The 17,248-nt window shown below is 37.1% G+C and overlaps 1 protein-coding gene across 4 annotated transcripts in view; it reads left to right on the plus strand.

The window, feature by feature from the left end:
- ATP10D (ATPase phospholipid transporting 10D (putative)) overlaps positions 1 to 17,248 on the plus strand; it is a 279,019-nt gene that overhangs the window by 198,779 nt on the left and 62,992 nt on the right. For all 4 annotated transcript variants that reach the window (XM_065544966.2, XM_065544965.2, XM_015450328.4 and 1 more), the window contains exons 4-5: positions 7,771 to 7,975; positions 10,298 to 10,383. In XM_065544966.2, coding sequence (XP_065401038.1) covers positions 7,771 to 7,975; positions 10,298 to 10,383 — 291 coding nt within the window. The remainder of the gene's footprint in view (positions 1 to 7,770; positions 7,976 to 10,297; positions 10,384 to 17,248) is intronic.

Here is a 17,248-nt window from a genome sequence, read left to right on the forward strand (position 1 = left end):
TACCAAAACAGAGACATAGACCAATGGAATAGAACAGAGTCCTCAGAAATAATACCACACATCTACAGCCATCTGATCTTTGACAAACCTGACAAAAACAAGAAATGGGGAAAGGATTCCCTATTTAACAAATGGTGCTGGGAAAATTGGCTAGCCATAAGTAGAAAGCTGAAACTGGATCCTTTCCTTACTCCTTATACGAAAATTAATTCAAGATGGATTAGAAACTTAAATGTTAGACCTAATACCATAAAAATCCTAGAGGAAAACCTAGGTAGTACCATTCAGGACATAGGCATGGGCAAAGACTTCATGTCTAAAACACCAAAAGCAACGGCAGCAAAAGCCAAAATTGACAAATGGGATCTCATTAAACTAAAGAGCTTCTGCACAGCAAAAGAAACTACCATCAGAGTGAACAGGAAACCTACAGAATGGGAGAAAATTTTTGCAATCTACTCATCTGACAAAGGCCTAATATCCAGAACCTACAAAGAACTCAAACAAATTTACAAGAAAAAAACAAACAACCCCATCAAAAAGTGGGCAAAGGATATGAACAGACATTTCTCAAAAGAAGACATTCATACAGCCAACAGACACATGAAAAAATGCTCATCATCACTGGCCATCAGAGAAATGCAAATCAAAACCACAATGAGATACCATCTCACACCAGTTAGAATGGCGATCATTAAAAAGTCAGGAAACAACAGGTGCTGGAGAGGATGTGGAGAAATAGGAACGCTTTTACACTGTTGGTGGGATTGTAAACTAGTTCAACCATTATGGAAAACAGTATGGCGATTCCTCAAGGATCTAGAACTAGATGTACCATATGACCCAGCCATCCCATTACTGGGTATATACCCAAAGGATTATAAATTATGCTGCTATAAAGACACATGCACACGTATGTTTATTGCAGCACTATTCACAATAGCAAAGACTTGGAATCAACCCAAATGTCCATCAGTGACAGATTGGATTAAGAAAATGTGGCACATATACACTATGGAATACTATGCAGCCATCAAAAAGGATGAGTTTGTGTCCTTTGTAGGGACATGGATGCAGCTGGAAACCATCATTCTTAGCAAACTATCACAAGAACAGAAAACCAAACACCGCATGTTCTCACTCATAGGTGGGAACTGAACAATGACATCACTTGGACTCAGGAAGGGGAACATCACACACCAGGGCCTATCATGGGGAGGGGGCAGGGGGGAGGGATTGCATTGGGAGTTATACCTGATTTAAATGACGAGTTGATGGGTGCAGCACACCAACATGGCACAAGTATACATATGTAACAAACCTGCACGTTATGCACATGTACCCTACAACTTGAAGTATAGTAATAATAAATAAATTAAAAAATTAAAAAAAATTAAAAAAAAGAAACAATATTTTACAATGATTATATGATGAACAAAGTCCAGAATTTTACCAATTTTAAGATTACCCAGCGAATGCCAAAGTTAGTAAATGGAAAGAATGCTTATTATATATATTTTCAAATACAAATGCAAATATGTAAATAATTTCAGGCCAAGTGCAGTGGCTCACACCTGTAATCCCAGCACTTTGGGATGCTGAGGTAGGTGGATTGCATGAGTTCAGGAGTTTGAGACCAGCCTAGGCAACATGGCGAAACCCTGTCTCTACCAAGAAACAACAACAAAAAATTAGCCAGGCATGGTGGTTTGTGCCTGTAGTCCCAGATATTGGGGGGCTGAGGTGGGAGGATCGCCTGAGCCCAGGCGGCGGAGTTTGCAGTGAGCCAAGATTGGACCACTACACTCCAATCCAGGCAACAGAGAGAGACCCTGCCTCAAATGAATGAAATTAATTGCAATTTGGAGTTGATAGTCTGTGTTTATTTGCTTTTCTAGGTGGTTCTACAACATTTAATCTGATTCTCTCACTTAGCTGTGTAACCTTGGACAATTTACAAAAAGCAGCTAAACACCCAGTTTCCTTTATTATGAATGTAATAATAAAACTTACTTCATAGCACCTAGTCTTTTCCAAGTGCTAAGTAAAAGCCATTATGATTATTATTACAGGTTAATTTAATGACTATTTGCTAGAGTTTATGTTTGTCACATCAAGTCATTTCATCAACATTTGAGAACTCCTTAAAACACTGCACAATTTTTAAAATATTAAAATTACCCAGTGGAAGACCTGGTATAACTTTTTTCTCAGGTGTCCTTTTAGACATAGTCCAGATTTATTTTAATTGATTTTCATATAAACTTAAAGATGAAATGCAGTATTATAGTCAGTTATTTAATATCCATTCTAAAATGTTCCTTTGTGTTTGTGTTTCATAATAGGCTCAGGTAATTTTATGCATTTTTATGTATGTATAATATAATTTGCTTTTGTTTGGTATTGTAGAAGAAATAATGCTTACATTTTTCCCCCAGATTATTTCTGGAGCAATTATTATAAGGTTATAAAGAAATAAAGATGGGATATAAAACCATGCCTTGTTGACTTGAATATGCTAATATAAATTCCTATGAAATACAAAGAAATCAACTTACAAACAAATTATTTCTTCACAAATTTAGGGTGAAATTATGGGGGCTATTTAGCAAGTTTTTGGAAGAAGCATGTTAACATTTCTAAGTGATAATTTGGTTCTTATTTGTAAGAAGTGGTGTTTCACAAGGTGCTTAATTTTCTATAGAAAAGTATCATTTGGAATAACAAACACTAGTCTAGAAATTAATCATTTAAACTCTATCATACCCCCAATTAAGTTAGAATAAGCTATTATAGAAAACCTGACTTTCTTAAGATTGCCTTTAAAATAGGAGCCACTTGTAAGGTTTTAAAATCTGTTTTAACATAATGGAACTGTCTTGAAAAGAAGACTGTTAATCATTCAACAAATTTGAGTGCCTGCTATGTGGTAAGCACTGAGACACTCAGAGGATTTAAACTAAAAATAGATCCAATGTCTGCCATCAACGAATGTACATTATTTTCTGACCTTTAAAAATCACCATGTTGTTGATGTTAGAAGTTTCAAAATATTAGCTAATGTTAACATTTTAGGATTATCTTATAAATCCATAGAATTTCATGATTTGTGAAATGAGACCTTCAGTAGCCATCTAAGATTATAAACCTTATGTAAGACATTTTATGAAACAAAAATTTTAAATTCTTCAAATGTTGTTGAAAATATGTAATGAAACCACATTTTATTTGGTGGTTATCAGAAGTGACTGTAAATGGCAGTAAACTCTAGTATTTGAGAGGATAGACTCTGGATATACCTGCCTTGTTTCAATTTACAGGCCTATTTAGGAGCTGTGTAACATTGAACAAGTTACTTAACTTGTCAAGGCCAATTTTTTTCTAATTTGTAAAAGTAGGGCTATCGTGTTTTCATGATACCAACCACAACATTGATTCAAAAATTAAATGAATTGATATATATATATTTAAAGCATCTAATAAATCTTAGCTGATGTTGTGCCCAATGGTAATTCATTATTTGCTTATTATAAATAATTTAGTGTTTTATTGGAAACATACGAAAAATGCCAAAAAGAAAAATTAATTCATAATCCTACCCTTTCTCTCTTTAAATATAAAGTGAAGTAGGTGTTCACATTCCCCACCCTTCATTCTTACCTCTCCCTCTCTTCCCTTACCAGCTCCCATTCTAGTGGAATCACTGTTAATCGTTCAGTGTGTATTAGTACCAACTTTTCCCAATGCTTTTGTAGCAGAGCTGTTTGCTACTGAACTTACAAAGAAACAAAATAGGCCTAGAAGCTTTCCTAAAGGAGGGATTGTGGGTGCTGTGTCCTGGTCATTGAGAGTCACACACAAGCACAAACCACCGAGGAGAAGCAAGAAGTTCTAGTTGTGCATTTAGGCTCTGGGGAAAGAAGAAAGTCCTCTTACTAGTTTTAATTATATATCAGGAAAGGAAATGTAGCCTTATATTTGCACCTCCCAACGTTGTAAATGTTCCAGGCTAGTTAAATGTGGTTGTGAGCATTGTCGTTTAACCTGTGGTTGCTTTCCCACTGGGCTCTCTGAAGCCTTCTTTATTCCTGCACTCGTACTAATGTGCTGTCCCACCTTTCTTTGCCTGATTCATTCTTGAACATCCTTTAAGACTCAGTTCAAGTGTCACTTCCTCCAGGGCCCAGTGCCCTGCCTGTTTGCTCCCATAGTAGCCTGTGGACAGCTCTCTTTTAGGAAATTGCTGTTTGTGTCTCTGTTTCAAAATTTGACCATAATGTCTCTAGAGTGGGGACCCTATCTTAATCATTTTTGTATCCTTAGCACCTAACATGGTAATTGGCATGTTAATATCAGTATGTGTTTCTAGATCTCAGCTAGCCAGAGATTGGGAAAATTAGCTAGTGTTTTGTTTTGTTTAAATCTTGGTACATGCTACAAATGGGGAAAAATGAAGTGAATTCAAATGTAAAAGTGACTTCATTTGAGTTTTGTTCTCATATAGAGAAAGAAACTTGTTCCTTAGAGCAATGTTACTTCTTATATTTGAAAGAAAATAAAATTCCTAACCCAAATGTCAAAGTCTATCTTTCTTTGGGCCTTCACAAGTTCTTAGCAAATTTCCTCCTGACTTTCTTAGATAGAAAGTAGAAAGCAGTAAGCATGAATTATGTACCTCAAATTACACCATCTATGTCTTTACCTACTTTCTTCTGACCTTAGATGAAGAGGAAATTCCCTTTCTTGTAAATAGTAATCCTTCCATCTGTATTTTTCATCTCATTCCTATTGCTTCTCTGTAGCGTCAACCAACATCTCCCCTCCCTCCTTTTTCTTCCACCATGCCTTCTGCATTGGCTTCTCCCCTGCTTCCTATGTGCATGCCCAGTTCCTTCGTCTTTACTGTCCTTTGACTTAACCTTCCGTTGCAGTGGCTACTTTCACCCCTTATTCCTTTCATAGGTAACCTTCAGGAAATATTCTACTTCAGTAACTTCATTTTTGTTTTGTTTTGCTTTGTTTTTTGAGACAGAGTCTTGCTCTCTCTCAAAAGCAGGTTGGAGTGCAGTGGTGTGATCTCGGCTCACTGCAACCTCCGACTTCCGGGTTCGAGTGATCCTCATGCCTCAGCCTCCCAAGTAGCTGGGACTACAGGCATGCACCACCACACCCAGCTAATTGTTTGTATTTTAGTAGAGACAGGGTTTCACCATGTTGGCCAGGATGGTCTCCATCTCCTGACCTCGTGATCCGCCCACCTCGGCCTCCCAAAGTGCTGGAATTACTGGCATGAGCCACCGTGCCCAGCCTCGGTAACTTCTAATTACTCCCTGATTCATAGAGATTACACTTTCTTCTTCACTCTTCCAATCAACAATTTCACATTATCATCTTTCTCCAAGACCACCAGACCTAAGAGCCAAATACTGTAGGCAGTTGGGTCTTCATCATACAGGACTCCTCTGTGAGACTTTCAACTATTGTGACTCCCTCTTATAAATTTCCTTCTTCCTTGATTTCTGTGACACCACTTATCTCAGGTCTTCTTTCACCTTACTATCACTTTGAAGACTCCCTAAGAAACCTTATCCTTACCTGGAATCAACTGCCATCTATGTACCTAGGACTTCCAAATCTACATCTTTACTCATAATCTCCAGATCAGGACCCTCAAACTGCTGAGCAGATACTTCAAATAAAAACTTTTCAAACTGAAGTTATCTCACCTGTGATACAACCAGTTGCTTCTAAAATCTGAGACCTATGACAGCACCATCCATCACCTCATAGTACACGTTAGGAACCATAGTGTCATCCTGGATAATTCCTTTACCTGTAGTAAGTCCAAAAGCTTGTTTCTGGTATCTAATATGTCTTGATTTCATCTTGTATCTATCTGTGTTGCTATTTCCTTAATTCTGACCATCTTCATTCCTCCCCTGAATTGTTTCAATAACTTACCATTGGTCTCTTGGCCATACTTCTAAATAACCTGCCATCCAATAATTCATTAATCACTCTGTCTCAGGAGTTGGCAGACAGAAGTATGGTCACATCCTTCTTTGTCTGAACCTTTGGTTGCTCTCCATTCCTATGGAATGAAATTCCTACTCCTAGATGTGGCATGGAGGACCAAACCATCAAAATAATACCCCTGCCTACCGTTTTTATCTTTGCTCTGTTACCTCCCTCTATCTAAGAATGAACCGATATGCACAGACACTAGGGAAAAGTTTGGTAAATACAGAATAAACTGTTGATTTGCCTTTCTCCATGGGCCAATAAACCCTTTAGATTATCAAAGATTTCCTTTGTTGATTTCAGCCTTGTGCTTTTGGTATGTCCTGAAAATGTACTTCTTAGGTAGCCTTCTAAGCTAAATATTTCTTGAAAGAGCTGATATAATTCTGTATGGCAGAAGTTGTAAAAGTATTTGTGTAAGTTGTGATTGCTATTTAATCTGATGAAATAAAGTAAGTGTATTTTATATTTGTCACAAATATTACTTTTTTATGGATATTTGGGAGACAGTGGAGGAATAAGACAGACCTTGTTAATTTTTGTTGGTGGCATCATATGTGAAATGCTACCTGACTAGCTAACATGATACATGATATTCTTTTTTTTTTTTTTTTTTTTTTTTTTTTTTTGAGACGGAGTCTCGCTCTGTCGCCCAGGCTGGAGTGCAGTGGCGAGATCTCAGCTCACTGCAAGCTCCGCCTCCCGGGTTTACACCATTCTCCTGCCTCAGCCTCCCGAGTAGCTGGGACTACAGGCGCCCGCCCCCTCACCCGGCTGGTTTTTTGTACTTTTTTTTTTAGTAGAGACGGGGTTTCACCGTGTTAGCCAGGATGGTCTCGATCTCCTGACCTCGTGATCCGCCCGTCTCAGCCTCCCAAAGTGCTGGGATTACAGGCTTGAGCCACCATGATATTCTACTATACAAATGTCCTCATTTTACCCTAGGGAAAATGACATTCTCCTATACAAATGTCCTCATTCTACCCTAAGGAAAAGGCATCGTGGAGCATAATGGTAACGCATCCTATCTGCCTGACAGGAAGTGCTGAGAGCAGATGATGTGTCTTGTGCACCTTCAGATCCTTGGTACCTGACCACAGAGCAGCATGAAGAAATTGCTTTGTATCTGAATGAGCCCATCAAATGTTGATTGTAATTTTATTCCAGAATTAGACTCAAACAGCACAATGGTTCAAAATCCCACAGGAAGAAAGGTCTGAGAAATATGTTTTTGTGGCTCAGTAACTAAATTTTCAGGTGAAGCAATTGTGGAATTTAGGGGTTGCCAGTTCTGTGGCTTCCCTTTTGGCATTTTGTTTGTTTGTGTGTGTTTGTTTGAGACAGCTCTGTCGCCCAAGCTGGAGTGCAGTGGTGTGATCTAGGCTCACTGGAGCCTCCACCTCCTGGGTTCAAGAGATTCTCCCATCTCAGCCTCCCAAGTAGCTGGGATTGCAAGTGAGTGCCACTGTGCCCAGCTAATTTTTTGTATTTTTAGTAGAGATGGGGTTTCACCATGTTGGCCAGGCTGGTCTGGAACTCCTGACCTCAGGTGATCCACCCACCTCGGCCTCCCAAAGTGCTGGGATTACAGGCATGAGTCAACTTGCCTGGCCCCTTTGAGCATTTAATAGTTTAAAATTTACCCTAATACTTAATATATACTTTAAATTGTACACAAAAAAAACTTAAAAACATTGTATGTATTTTTGGCTTGATATTCTTTTTTAAAAAATCTTTTTTTAATTATAGGAAAGAGAAAAAATACATTGACCGATGCTGGAAAGACGTTACTGTTGGGGACTTTATTCGCCTCTCCTGTAACGAGGTCATCCCTGCAGACATGGTACTACTCTTTTCCACTGATCCAGATGGAATCTGTCACATTGAGACTTCTGGTCTTGATGGAGAGAGCAATTTAAAACAGAGGCAGGTGGTTCGGGGATATGCAGAACAAGTAAGTCATATGTTCTCAGTTAGTGGCTTATTAACATTTTTTTTTTCAGAAGATGACTGAGCTCATTTTCATATTACAGATTAAGAGATTTTTAATTTATTTTCACCAGGATGAATTAGAATCCCAGAAGGTTTCATTCATTTCCAGATATGCGTGGAAGTGTACTCTTTTCTAGATAAGAGGATAAAATGACTTCAGAGCTGACACACTTTAGTGGAGCACTCATATTTTTTAGAATGGAATTAAAGGAACCTAACAGAATTATTTTTCTTAAACTTAGACTTTATATCTTATTTTTAGTTGATCATTATTTCTAAAATCTGTAATTACTTATATACCAAAGCTTAAAACTTTTTTTCATGCTACGTAGCTTTTAGACCCTTCTCAGTATCGTGCAGAGGGAAACAGAAACCTTGAAGTTATATTGACATGGATTTAAATGAATCACAGCTCTGCTGTTAATTACCGTGAGACTTTGGACAAGTCATTTAAACACTTTATGCCTCCTTTTCTTTAATCTTAAAATGAAAATGATGGTATCCATAGCATTGTTGTAGTATTCAAATGAAATAATATACATGAAAACATCATATGTAGTGTCTAAATGTCGGTTTCCCTCCCCTTTCTCTGGAAGCACTTGAGATGAAGTATTTTACAATTTAATGATTTGTTGTTGTTGTTGTTGTTGTTGTTTTGAGACAGAGTTTTGCTCTGTAGCCCAGGCTGGAGTGCAGTGGTACAATCTCTGTTCACTGCAACCTCCGCCTCCTGGGTGCAAACGACTCTCTTGCCTCAGCCTCCCGAGTAGCTGAGACTACAGGCGCATGCCACCACACCTGGCTAATTTCTTGTATCTTTAGTAGAGATGGAGTTTCACCATGTTAGCCAGGATGGTCTCGATCTCCTCACCTCATGATCCACGTGCCTCGACCTCCCAAAGTGCTGGGATTACAGGCGTGAGCCACTGAGCTCGGTCTATTTTTTTTTTTTAAACCCAAACTACTGTTAAGTCAGGGTTACTCTGTCTTACACTTATAAACCAAAAAAAAAAAAGTGTTTTAGCCTAGCAATACCTTTATCTTTGGTAAATTTCATCTTGTCATATTGGGCCCACCTCTCTACCTATGGATTTCATTTAGATCCTCTGTGATTGATATGCCTCTTAGACTACTGTCATTGCCATTTCTGTAAGTAGTCTCCTACCAAAGACATTGGTAAAAATCCTGCACAACTTAACATTCTGTTGTACCACTACATACCCACTTTGAGTATTAATCAGCAATTAATATTTGCCATTAAAAGTAATGGCAAAAAGCACGATTCTTTTGCACTGGTCTAATACTAATCAGCACACTGTGGGTTCGTTAAGGGTGAATCTGGTGACCTCGATATTAATCCTACTATAAACACTTTCTTGTTTTGAGAACTTTGGCAAATTACTGATCCTCTTTGTATCTCTCTTTCCTCATCTGTTAATTAGGCTCAATTATTATAGTACCTACTTCATGGAGTTGTGAAGAAGAAATTAGCTAATATATTTAAAGTGCACAACAGATTTTAGTGTGTCAAAAGAACTCCATAGATATTACTCATTAGAAAATAAATCATATTATCATATAATTCACATTTTCTTGTTTTCTATTACATGCTTATTAATTATGATATATATCAATATCAATAGCATTTATCTTACTGGTCAAAGGGATATGAAAATAAAAGTAATGAAATAAGGTTGATGTGGCTTGTTTTAGGGGAATCCATACCTTAAAGGAGCTGTGCCTACAAAGGCACTTTGCTTATTTGTTCATTGTTTTCATAAAGAATTCTGAAATTATCTGTCTGATCCATTAGAAGATATTATGGATATTGATGTCTAGTTTATTTTTATGTTTTTTATCTATAAAATTTGGCTGAGATCAAATGCATATATTCTCAGAGTGTTCACATATACATTTAATCTCAAAAACCACTTATGTGATTAAAGACCAACAACAAAAGTATTTTCAGTTTTTCAGTGCTTTATCAATAAAAAGCTGCTTATGAGTAGAAGCTCTCTTCTGGAGAGTCCTGCGTGGATTTCAGTAAATGACTCAGTCATTCCCATCACCTACAGATGTTTATTAATGCTCCAGGACCATTCTAATCCCAAATATAGATCACATAATTATGCCTCTACTTTCCTTCCTTTGGGAAATTCATGATATGAACTTCATTGCAAAAAAGCCTTAGCATTATTTTAAGAACTGGTGAAAGTGATAGAACACTTCAGTATTAAGGATTTAACCTTGAATTCTTATTTTGTGATTCAAAAAACATTTTTAGGACTCTGAAGTTGATCCGGAGAAGTTTTCCACTAGGATAGAATGTGAAAACCCAAACAATGACCTCAGCAGATTCCGAGGCTTCCTGTGAGTAATACATGACGAGAACGTTTGTGGGTCTAAGTGGAATTGTGTGTTGCAATCGTACTTAATTTGATAAAGTGTTTCTGTACTTATACCCTTGTTAAATCACTAAAGGTCATAACTTTAGCCACCTACTAAAATAGTTTGGCTTATTTTAATTAATAAATATTTACACACACACATAATAATATTCATTCTGGAGGTATCTTGTGGCATCCATATCCCCTTTGCGAAGGCAGCTAGAATTTGGAGTCCTTACCTGATTTCAGGCATCAGCCCATAAGTGCACTATGGCCTTGAGCCAAGTTATCTACCCGCTTTGATCCTCAGTTTCCAGATTCTTATCTACAGTTATAAAACTTTCAGGAAAAAAAGACAATTAGACCTACTTCACAGTGTGAGAAGAGCAAAGTTCCCAAATCATTTTTTGAAATGAGAATTATCCTGATACTATTACCTTGATCCCAAAAGGGTATAAAGACATTTCATGGAAGACCAATATCCTACATGAGCATAGATGCAAAACTTCCACACAAAATTATAGCAAATCAAATCCAACTATGTATGAAAATGATAATACATTATGACCCAGTGGGACTTATTCCCCAAAAAGTAGGATTGGTTTGACATTAGAAAATAATACAATGTCATTCACCATTCTAGTACTATATTAACAAACCATATTAAACGAATCAAAAGGGAAAAAATAGGTGGTCATCTCATAGATATAGAAAAAGCATGTTACAAAATCTAACTTCCATTCCTGCAAACTAGAAGTAGAAGGGAACTTAATCTGATAAAAGGCATCCATGAAAAACCTAGAGCCAGCAGCATATTTAATCATGAAATACTTCTCCCCTGAGATCAGGAACAAGACAAACTTACACCAGAAGGTCTAGCTAGTGTAGTCAGGCAAGAAAAAGAAATGAAAGATATCAAACAAGAAAAAGTAAAACTATCTTTTATTCACAGATGGTATAATGTTCTTTGTAGAAAATCTGATGAAATCTCCAAAAATCCTACTAGAAATAATGAGTTTAGCAATGTTGTAGAAAACAAGATCCAGATACAAAAATCAATTGTATTTTAATATGCTAATAATGAGCAGACATTGAAATTTTAAAAAATACAATTTATTATAGCATCAGAAAAATGGAATGCTTAAGTATAAGTCTGACAAAAATGTGAGCTACCTGTACACTGGACCACTAAACACTAGTGAAAAAAAATTAAAGAGCTAATTAAATGGATATCAGTTTTCCCCCAGATTTATCTATAGTCAGTGAAATCCCAATTAAAATATCAACAAGGTCTTTAAGAAATTGACAAGCTTATTTTAGAATTTAAGTGGAGATGCAAAATAACTAAAACAATTTTGAAAAAAAACAAGAAAAAAGCTAGAAGGCTAAAACCACATGATTGCAAGACTTATCAGAAAGGTATACTAATCAAGCCAGTGTCATTTTGGCATAAAGATAGACCAACAGATCAATGGAAGAGATTGTAGAGTCTAGAAATAGACTGACACATTTATGGACAACTGGTTTTTAACAAAGGTGCAAAGACAAATAGATGGAGAAAGGTTATCTTTTCAACAAACAGTACTGCAACAATGGGATATTTATATTTTCAAACGTGAACTCCAGTCCATACCTCTCACCATTTACAAAAATTAACTGAAAGTGAATCCTAGACTTAAATGTACATCTACAGTTATAAAAACTTTCAGAAAAAAAAAAACATGGTGGAAATCTTTTTACTTTGTATCATGCAAAGATTTCTTAGATACAACACCAAAATTACAATCCATTAAAGACAAAAATAAATAAAAGAACTCATCAAAATTTAAAATTTTGCTCCTCAAATGATACTGTTTTCACAATGAAAAGACAAGTCACAGACAGGAAGAAAATATTTGCAATCCATATATTTGATATAGGACTTCTATTCAGAATATATAAAGGCATCTCAAAACTCAGTAATAAAACAAACAACTTTAAAAACCGTCAAAAGACTTTGAACTGATGTATTTGACATATGAATGGCAAATAATTTTGTGAAAAGATGCAGGTTAAACCACAGAGCTTTACTTGCTAAAATTAAAAAGATCAAGTGTACCAAGTGTTGGCAAGGATATAGAGGAACTTGAACACTCATATGCTGCTGGTGGGAATGTAAAATAGTGCAACCACTTTGGAAAACAATTTGGAAATTTCGGAAAAAGCTAAGCATATGCCCATTATATAGCATGGCCATCCCACTCCTAGACAGTTACCCAAGAAAAATGAAAATAGTTTTCCATTCTGTGACCTGTATACAATGTTCATAGCAGTTTTATTTGTAATAGCCAAAAACTGGCAGAAACCCAAATGTTCATCAACAGGTAAATGGATAAACAACTCAACAAAGTAGGTTAAAATTCTAGGAAAAGTAACAGTAAGATGGAAGGAAATGTAGAATATAATAGTAGTATGTTTTAATTTTTTTGTTTTTATACGTTCAATGGTACACGTGCAGATTTTTCACGTGGACATGTGCAATGGTGAGGTTTGGGCTTCTAGTGTACCCATCTCCCAAATGGTGAACATTGTTTCTAGTAGGTAATTTTTAAACCCTCATGCTCCTCCCACCCTCCTTTCTTTTGGCGCCCCCAGTGTCTATTATTTCCCTCCATATGTCCATGTATACCCATTTTTTAGCTCTCACTTATGAATGAGAACATGCAGTATTGATTTTCTGGTTTTGAGTTAGTTCACTTAGGATAATGAACTCTAGCTCCATCCATGTTGCTGCAAAAGACATGATTTCATTGTTTTTTATAGCTAAATAGTAGTCCATGGTGTGTGTGTGTGTGTGTGTGTGTGTGTGTGTGTGTGTGTGTATCACATTGTCTTTAATCATCCATTGATGGACACTTAGGTTGATTTCATGACTTCACTGTTGTGAATAGCATGACAAGAAACGTAAGTGTGGTTGTCTTCTTGATATAACATTTTCTTTTCCTTTGGGTAGATACTCAGTAGTGGGATTGCTGGGACAAATGGTAGTTCTATTTTTAGTTCTTTGAGAGGTCTTCATACTGTTATCACAGGGGTTATACTAATTTACATACACACCAACAGTGTATAAGCATTCCTTTTTCTCTGCATCCTTACCAACATCTGTTATTTTTTGACTTTTTAGTAATAGTCATTCTGACTGGTGTGAGATGGTATCTGATTGTGGTTTTAATTGGCATTTCTCTGATGATTCGTGATGCTGACCTTTTTTTTTAATGCTTGTTGGCCTCTTGTATGTCTTCTTTTGAGAAATGTCTGTTGATGTCCTTTGTCTACTTTTTAATGAGGTTATTTGGTTCTTTTGTAGTTGTTGATTGGTTTGAGTTCCTTGTAGATTCTGAATATTAGTTCTTTGTTAGATGCATAGTTTGCAAATATTTTCTCCCATTCTGTAGGTTGTCTGTTTACTCTCTTGATTGTTTCTTTTGCTATTTAGAAGGTGTTTGTTTTAATTAAATATGATTTGTCTATTTTTGTTTTGTTGCATTTGCTTTTGAAGTCTTAATCATAAATTCTTTGCTTAGGCCAATGTCCAAAGAGTTTTTTCTGGGTTTTCTTCTAAGATTTTCATAGTTTCAGGTCTTACATTTGAGTCTTTAATCCATCTTGAGTTAATTTTTGTAGGTGGTGAGAGGTAGGGATTTCGTTTATTCTTCTACATATGTCTAGCCAATTTTCCCAGTGCCATTTATTGAATAGGGTGTCCTTTCCCCATTGCTCATTTTTGTCAACTTTGTCAAAGATCAGTTGGTTGTAGACATGTGGCTTCAATTCTGGGTGCTCTATTCTTTTCCACTGATCTATGTGTCTATGTTTTTGTAGCAGTACCATGCTGTTTTGGTTACTGTAGCCTTGTAGTGTAGTTTGAAGTCAGGTCATGTGGTACCTCCAGCTTTTTTTTTTTTTCCATTCTGGATTGTTTTGGCTATTTGTACTTTTTTTGGTTCCGTATGATTGTAGAATATTTTTTCTAATTCTGTGAAAAATGACGTTGGTATTTTATAGGAATTACATTGAATCTATAGATTTCTTTGAGCAGTATGGACATTTTTAACAATATTGATTCTTCCAATCCATGAGCATGGGATGTTTTTTCATTTATTTGTGTCATCTGCAGCTTCTTTAATCAGTGTTTTGTCCTTCTCTGTGTAGAGATCTTTCACCTCCTTGGTTAAATGTATTTCTAAGTATTTTATTTTGTGTGTGTGTGGTTACTATAAATGAGATTGAGTTCTTGATTTGGTTCTCAGCTTGAACGTTATTGGTATATAGAAATGCTACTGATTTTTGTGTATTGATTTTGTGTTTTGAAACTTTATTAAAGTTGCTTATCAAGTATAGGAGTCTTTTGGAGGAATCTTTAGGGTTTTCTAGGTATAAGAACATGTCATCAGTGAACAAAGATAATTTGACTTCCTCTTTTCCAATTTGAACGCCTTTTGTTTTTTTTCCTCTTGCCTGATTGCTCTGGTTGTGACTCCCAGTACTGTGTTGAATAGGAGTGGTGAGAGTAGGCCTCTTTGTCCTGTTCCAGTTATTAGGAGGAATGCTTTCAACTTTCCCCCTTTCATTATGATATTGGCTGTGAATTTGTCATACATGACTCTTGTTATTTTGAGGTATGTTCCTTTGACACCTAGTTTGTTGAGGATTTTTTATCAGAAAGGATATTGGTTTTTATTGAGTGTTTTTCCTACATCTATTGAAATGATTATATGGGTCTTTGTTGTTGTTGTTGTTGTTGTTGTTGTTGTTGTTGTTTTTTGTGAGACAGAGTCTCATTCTATTGCCCAGGCTAGAGTGCAGTGGTGTGATCTCGGTTCACTGCAACCTCCGCCTCCTGGTTCAAGCAACTCTTGTACCTCAGCCTCCTGAGTAGCTGCGATTATAGGCACCTGACACCATGCCTGGGTAATTTTTGTATTTTTAGTAGAGACAAGGTTTTGCCATGTTGACCAGGCTGGTCTCTAACTCCTGGCCTCAGGTGATCTGCCTGCCTTGGCCTCCTGAAGTACTGGTATTACAGGCATGAGTCACTGCGCCCAGCCTAGTTTTTGTTTTAAATTCTGTTTATGTGGTGAATCACATTTATTGATTTGTATATGTTAAACTATCCATCTATCTCTGGAATAAAACCATGTGATCATGATGGATTATCTTTCTGATGTGCTGTTGGCTTTGGTTTGCTAATATTTTGTTGAGGATTTTTGCATCTGTGTTCATCAGGGATATTGACCTGAAGCTTTCTTTTTTGTTGTTGTTGTGTCCTTGCCGGGTTTTTGTATCATGGTGATGCTGGCTTCATGCAATGAGTTAGGGAGCCCCTAATCTAACTCCTCTGACTTGTTGGAATAGTTTCCGTAAGATGGATATCGGCTATTTTTTTGCACTGCTGAGAAAATTTGACTATAAATCCATCTGGCCCTGGGCTTTTTGTTGTTGGTGGTAGATCTTTTATCAATGATTCAATTTCATTACTTGTTATTGGTCTGTTCAGGATTCCATGCCATCTTTAAGTAGCACCAGATACAGACATCTGGTATCTGTATCTGGGTAGGGACAGAGAGGGGGCCATGCAGTGGAAAGAGGGAAAGGCTCAGTCTTAGGAGATAATGCTGGAATTAAATCTTCAAGAACGAGAAGATACCTGGCAAACAGTAAAGTGAAAAGAATGGCTGGCATTTCAGGCTGAGGGAGCAACATAGGCAAGAGCACAGAGGCCTGAGACTACAGTGTATTTGTGTTGTTCTATGTGGCTAAGTATGTCTGGAATGTAGGTGAGCAATAAGGCAGATCATGAAGAGGCCAGAACCTAAAGGGCCTTGTGTATTTTGCTTAAAATGAAACATTTATCCTAAATTTATTGGGATTAGTATTAGAAAAATCCTTCCATGGAAATTTTAGATGGTCTTCATGAAAAGAAATTAGGCAGCTGCCCCTCTCCCATCAGAAACATGCTCATAAGCCATCTCTTAGGATGAATCCTTTTCAAGGATCATTTCCTCTAGCTGCTGACTCTGAATAAAGTTTCCTTTTGTAAATGTCAGATTCAGGGGCTGCCGTTTCTTCACCTGAGGTCAGATCTGTCTTAGGGTGCAGCCTATACAGCTGTCCTCTTCCCACAGCTGGGCACGCTGACTCCCTGACGAGCTCAGACTTGCCCCTAGCAGGATGTATTTGGTTTACGCGGTGGAGAGAACAGGAAGGAACTCTAGTCTGCACTCTGTGGTCTGCAGCATATAGCACTCTGCAAGGAATCTGGCCTAGTGCATGTAGTTAGTAGATTTTTAAAAAAATGTATGAGAACACTGTTGCCACACAAATTTTGATCCTGTGTCCCAATTCTGATAGTTTGTCTAGTGTCTGAGACTCTGACTCTTGCTGCCTCAGAACTGTTTGCTCCTGTATAAACTTGACAAGTCATTCAAAATCTCTGGGACTGGAGCCGTGGCCTACTTTTGTCAGCCTCTCTTTTCATCCTTTGGATATGGTTCTTCTTAATAGACACATTTGAGCATCATTTGCTGTGCTGGGCACTGAGTCTCGTTCAGAGCACTTACCTAGTTCCAAGGCCCTACTAGCTTTCTGCCTATCCAAATTGTCACTTTTCCCTAGGTTTCTGAGCACCATGTTTCTCTGCCCTTTGATTCCCCTGTTTGTGATGGGCTTCTCCGATATCAGTTTGCTTTGAAATTTGCTGCTTTGTTTTCTGATTATCATGACTTGACTGCCGAAGTGGCCTCCCTTCTCGAATCCTCAGATTCTGCCTTCACTAGTGATTGGAGGGGCTTTTGTCTGTTCTGTTCATG

Source organism: Macaca fascicularis, chromosome 5 (genome assembly GCF_037993035.2).
Source record: "Macaca fascicularis isolate 582-1 chromosome 5, T2T-MFA8v1.1".
In the NCBI taxonomy this organism is placed as follows: Eukaryota; Metazoa; Chordata; class Mammalia; order Primates; family Cercopithecidae; genus Macaca; species Macaca fascicularis.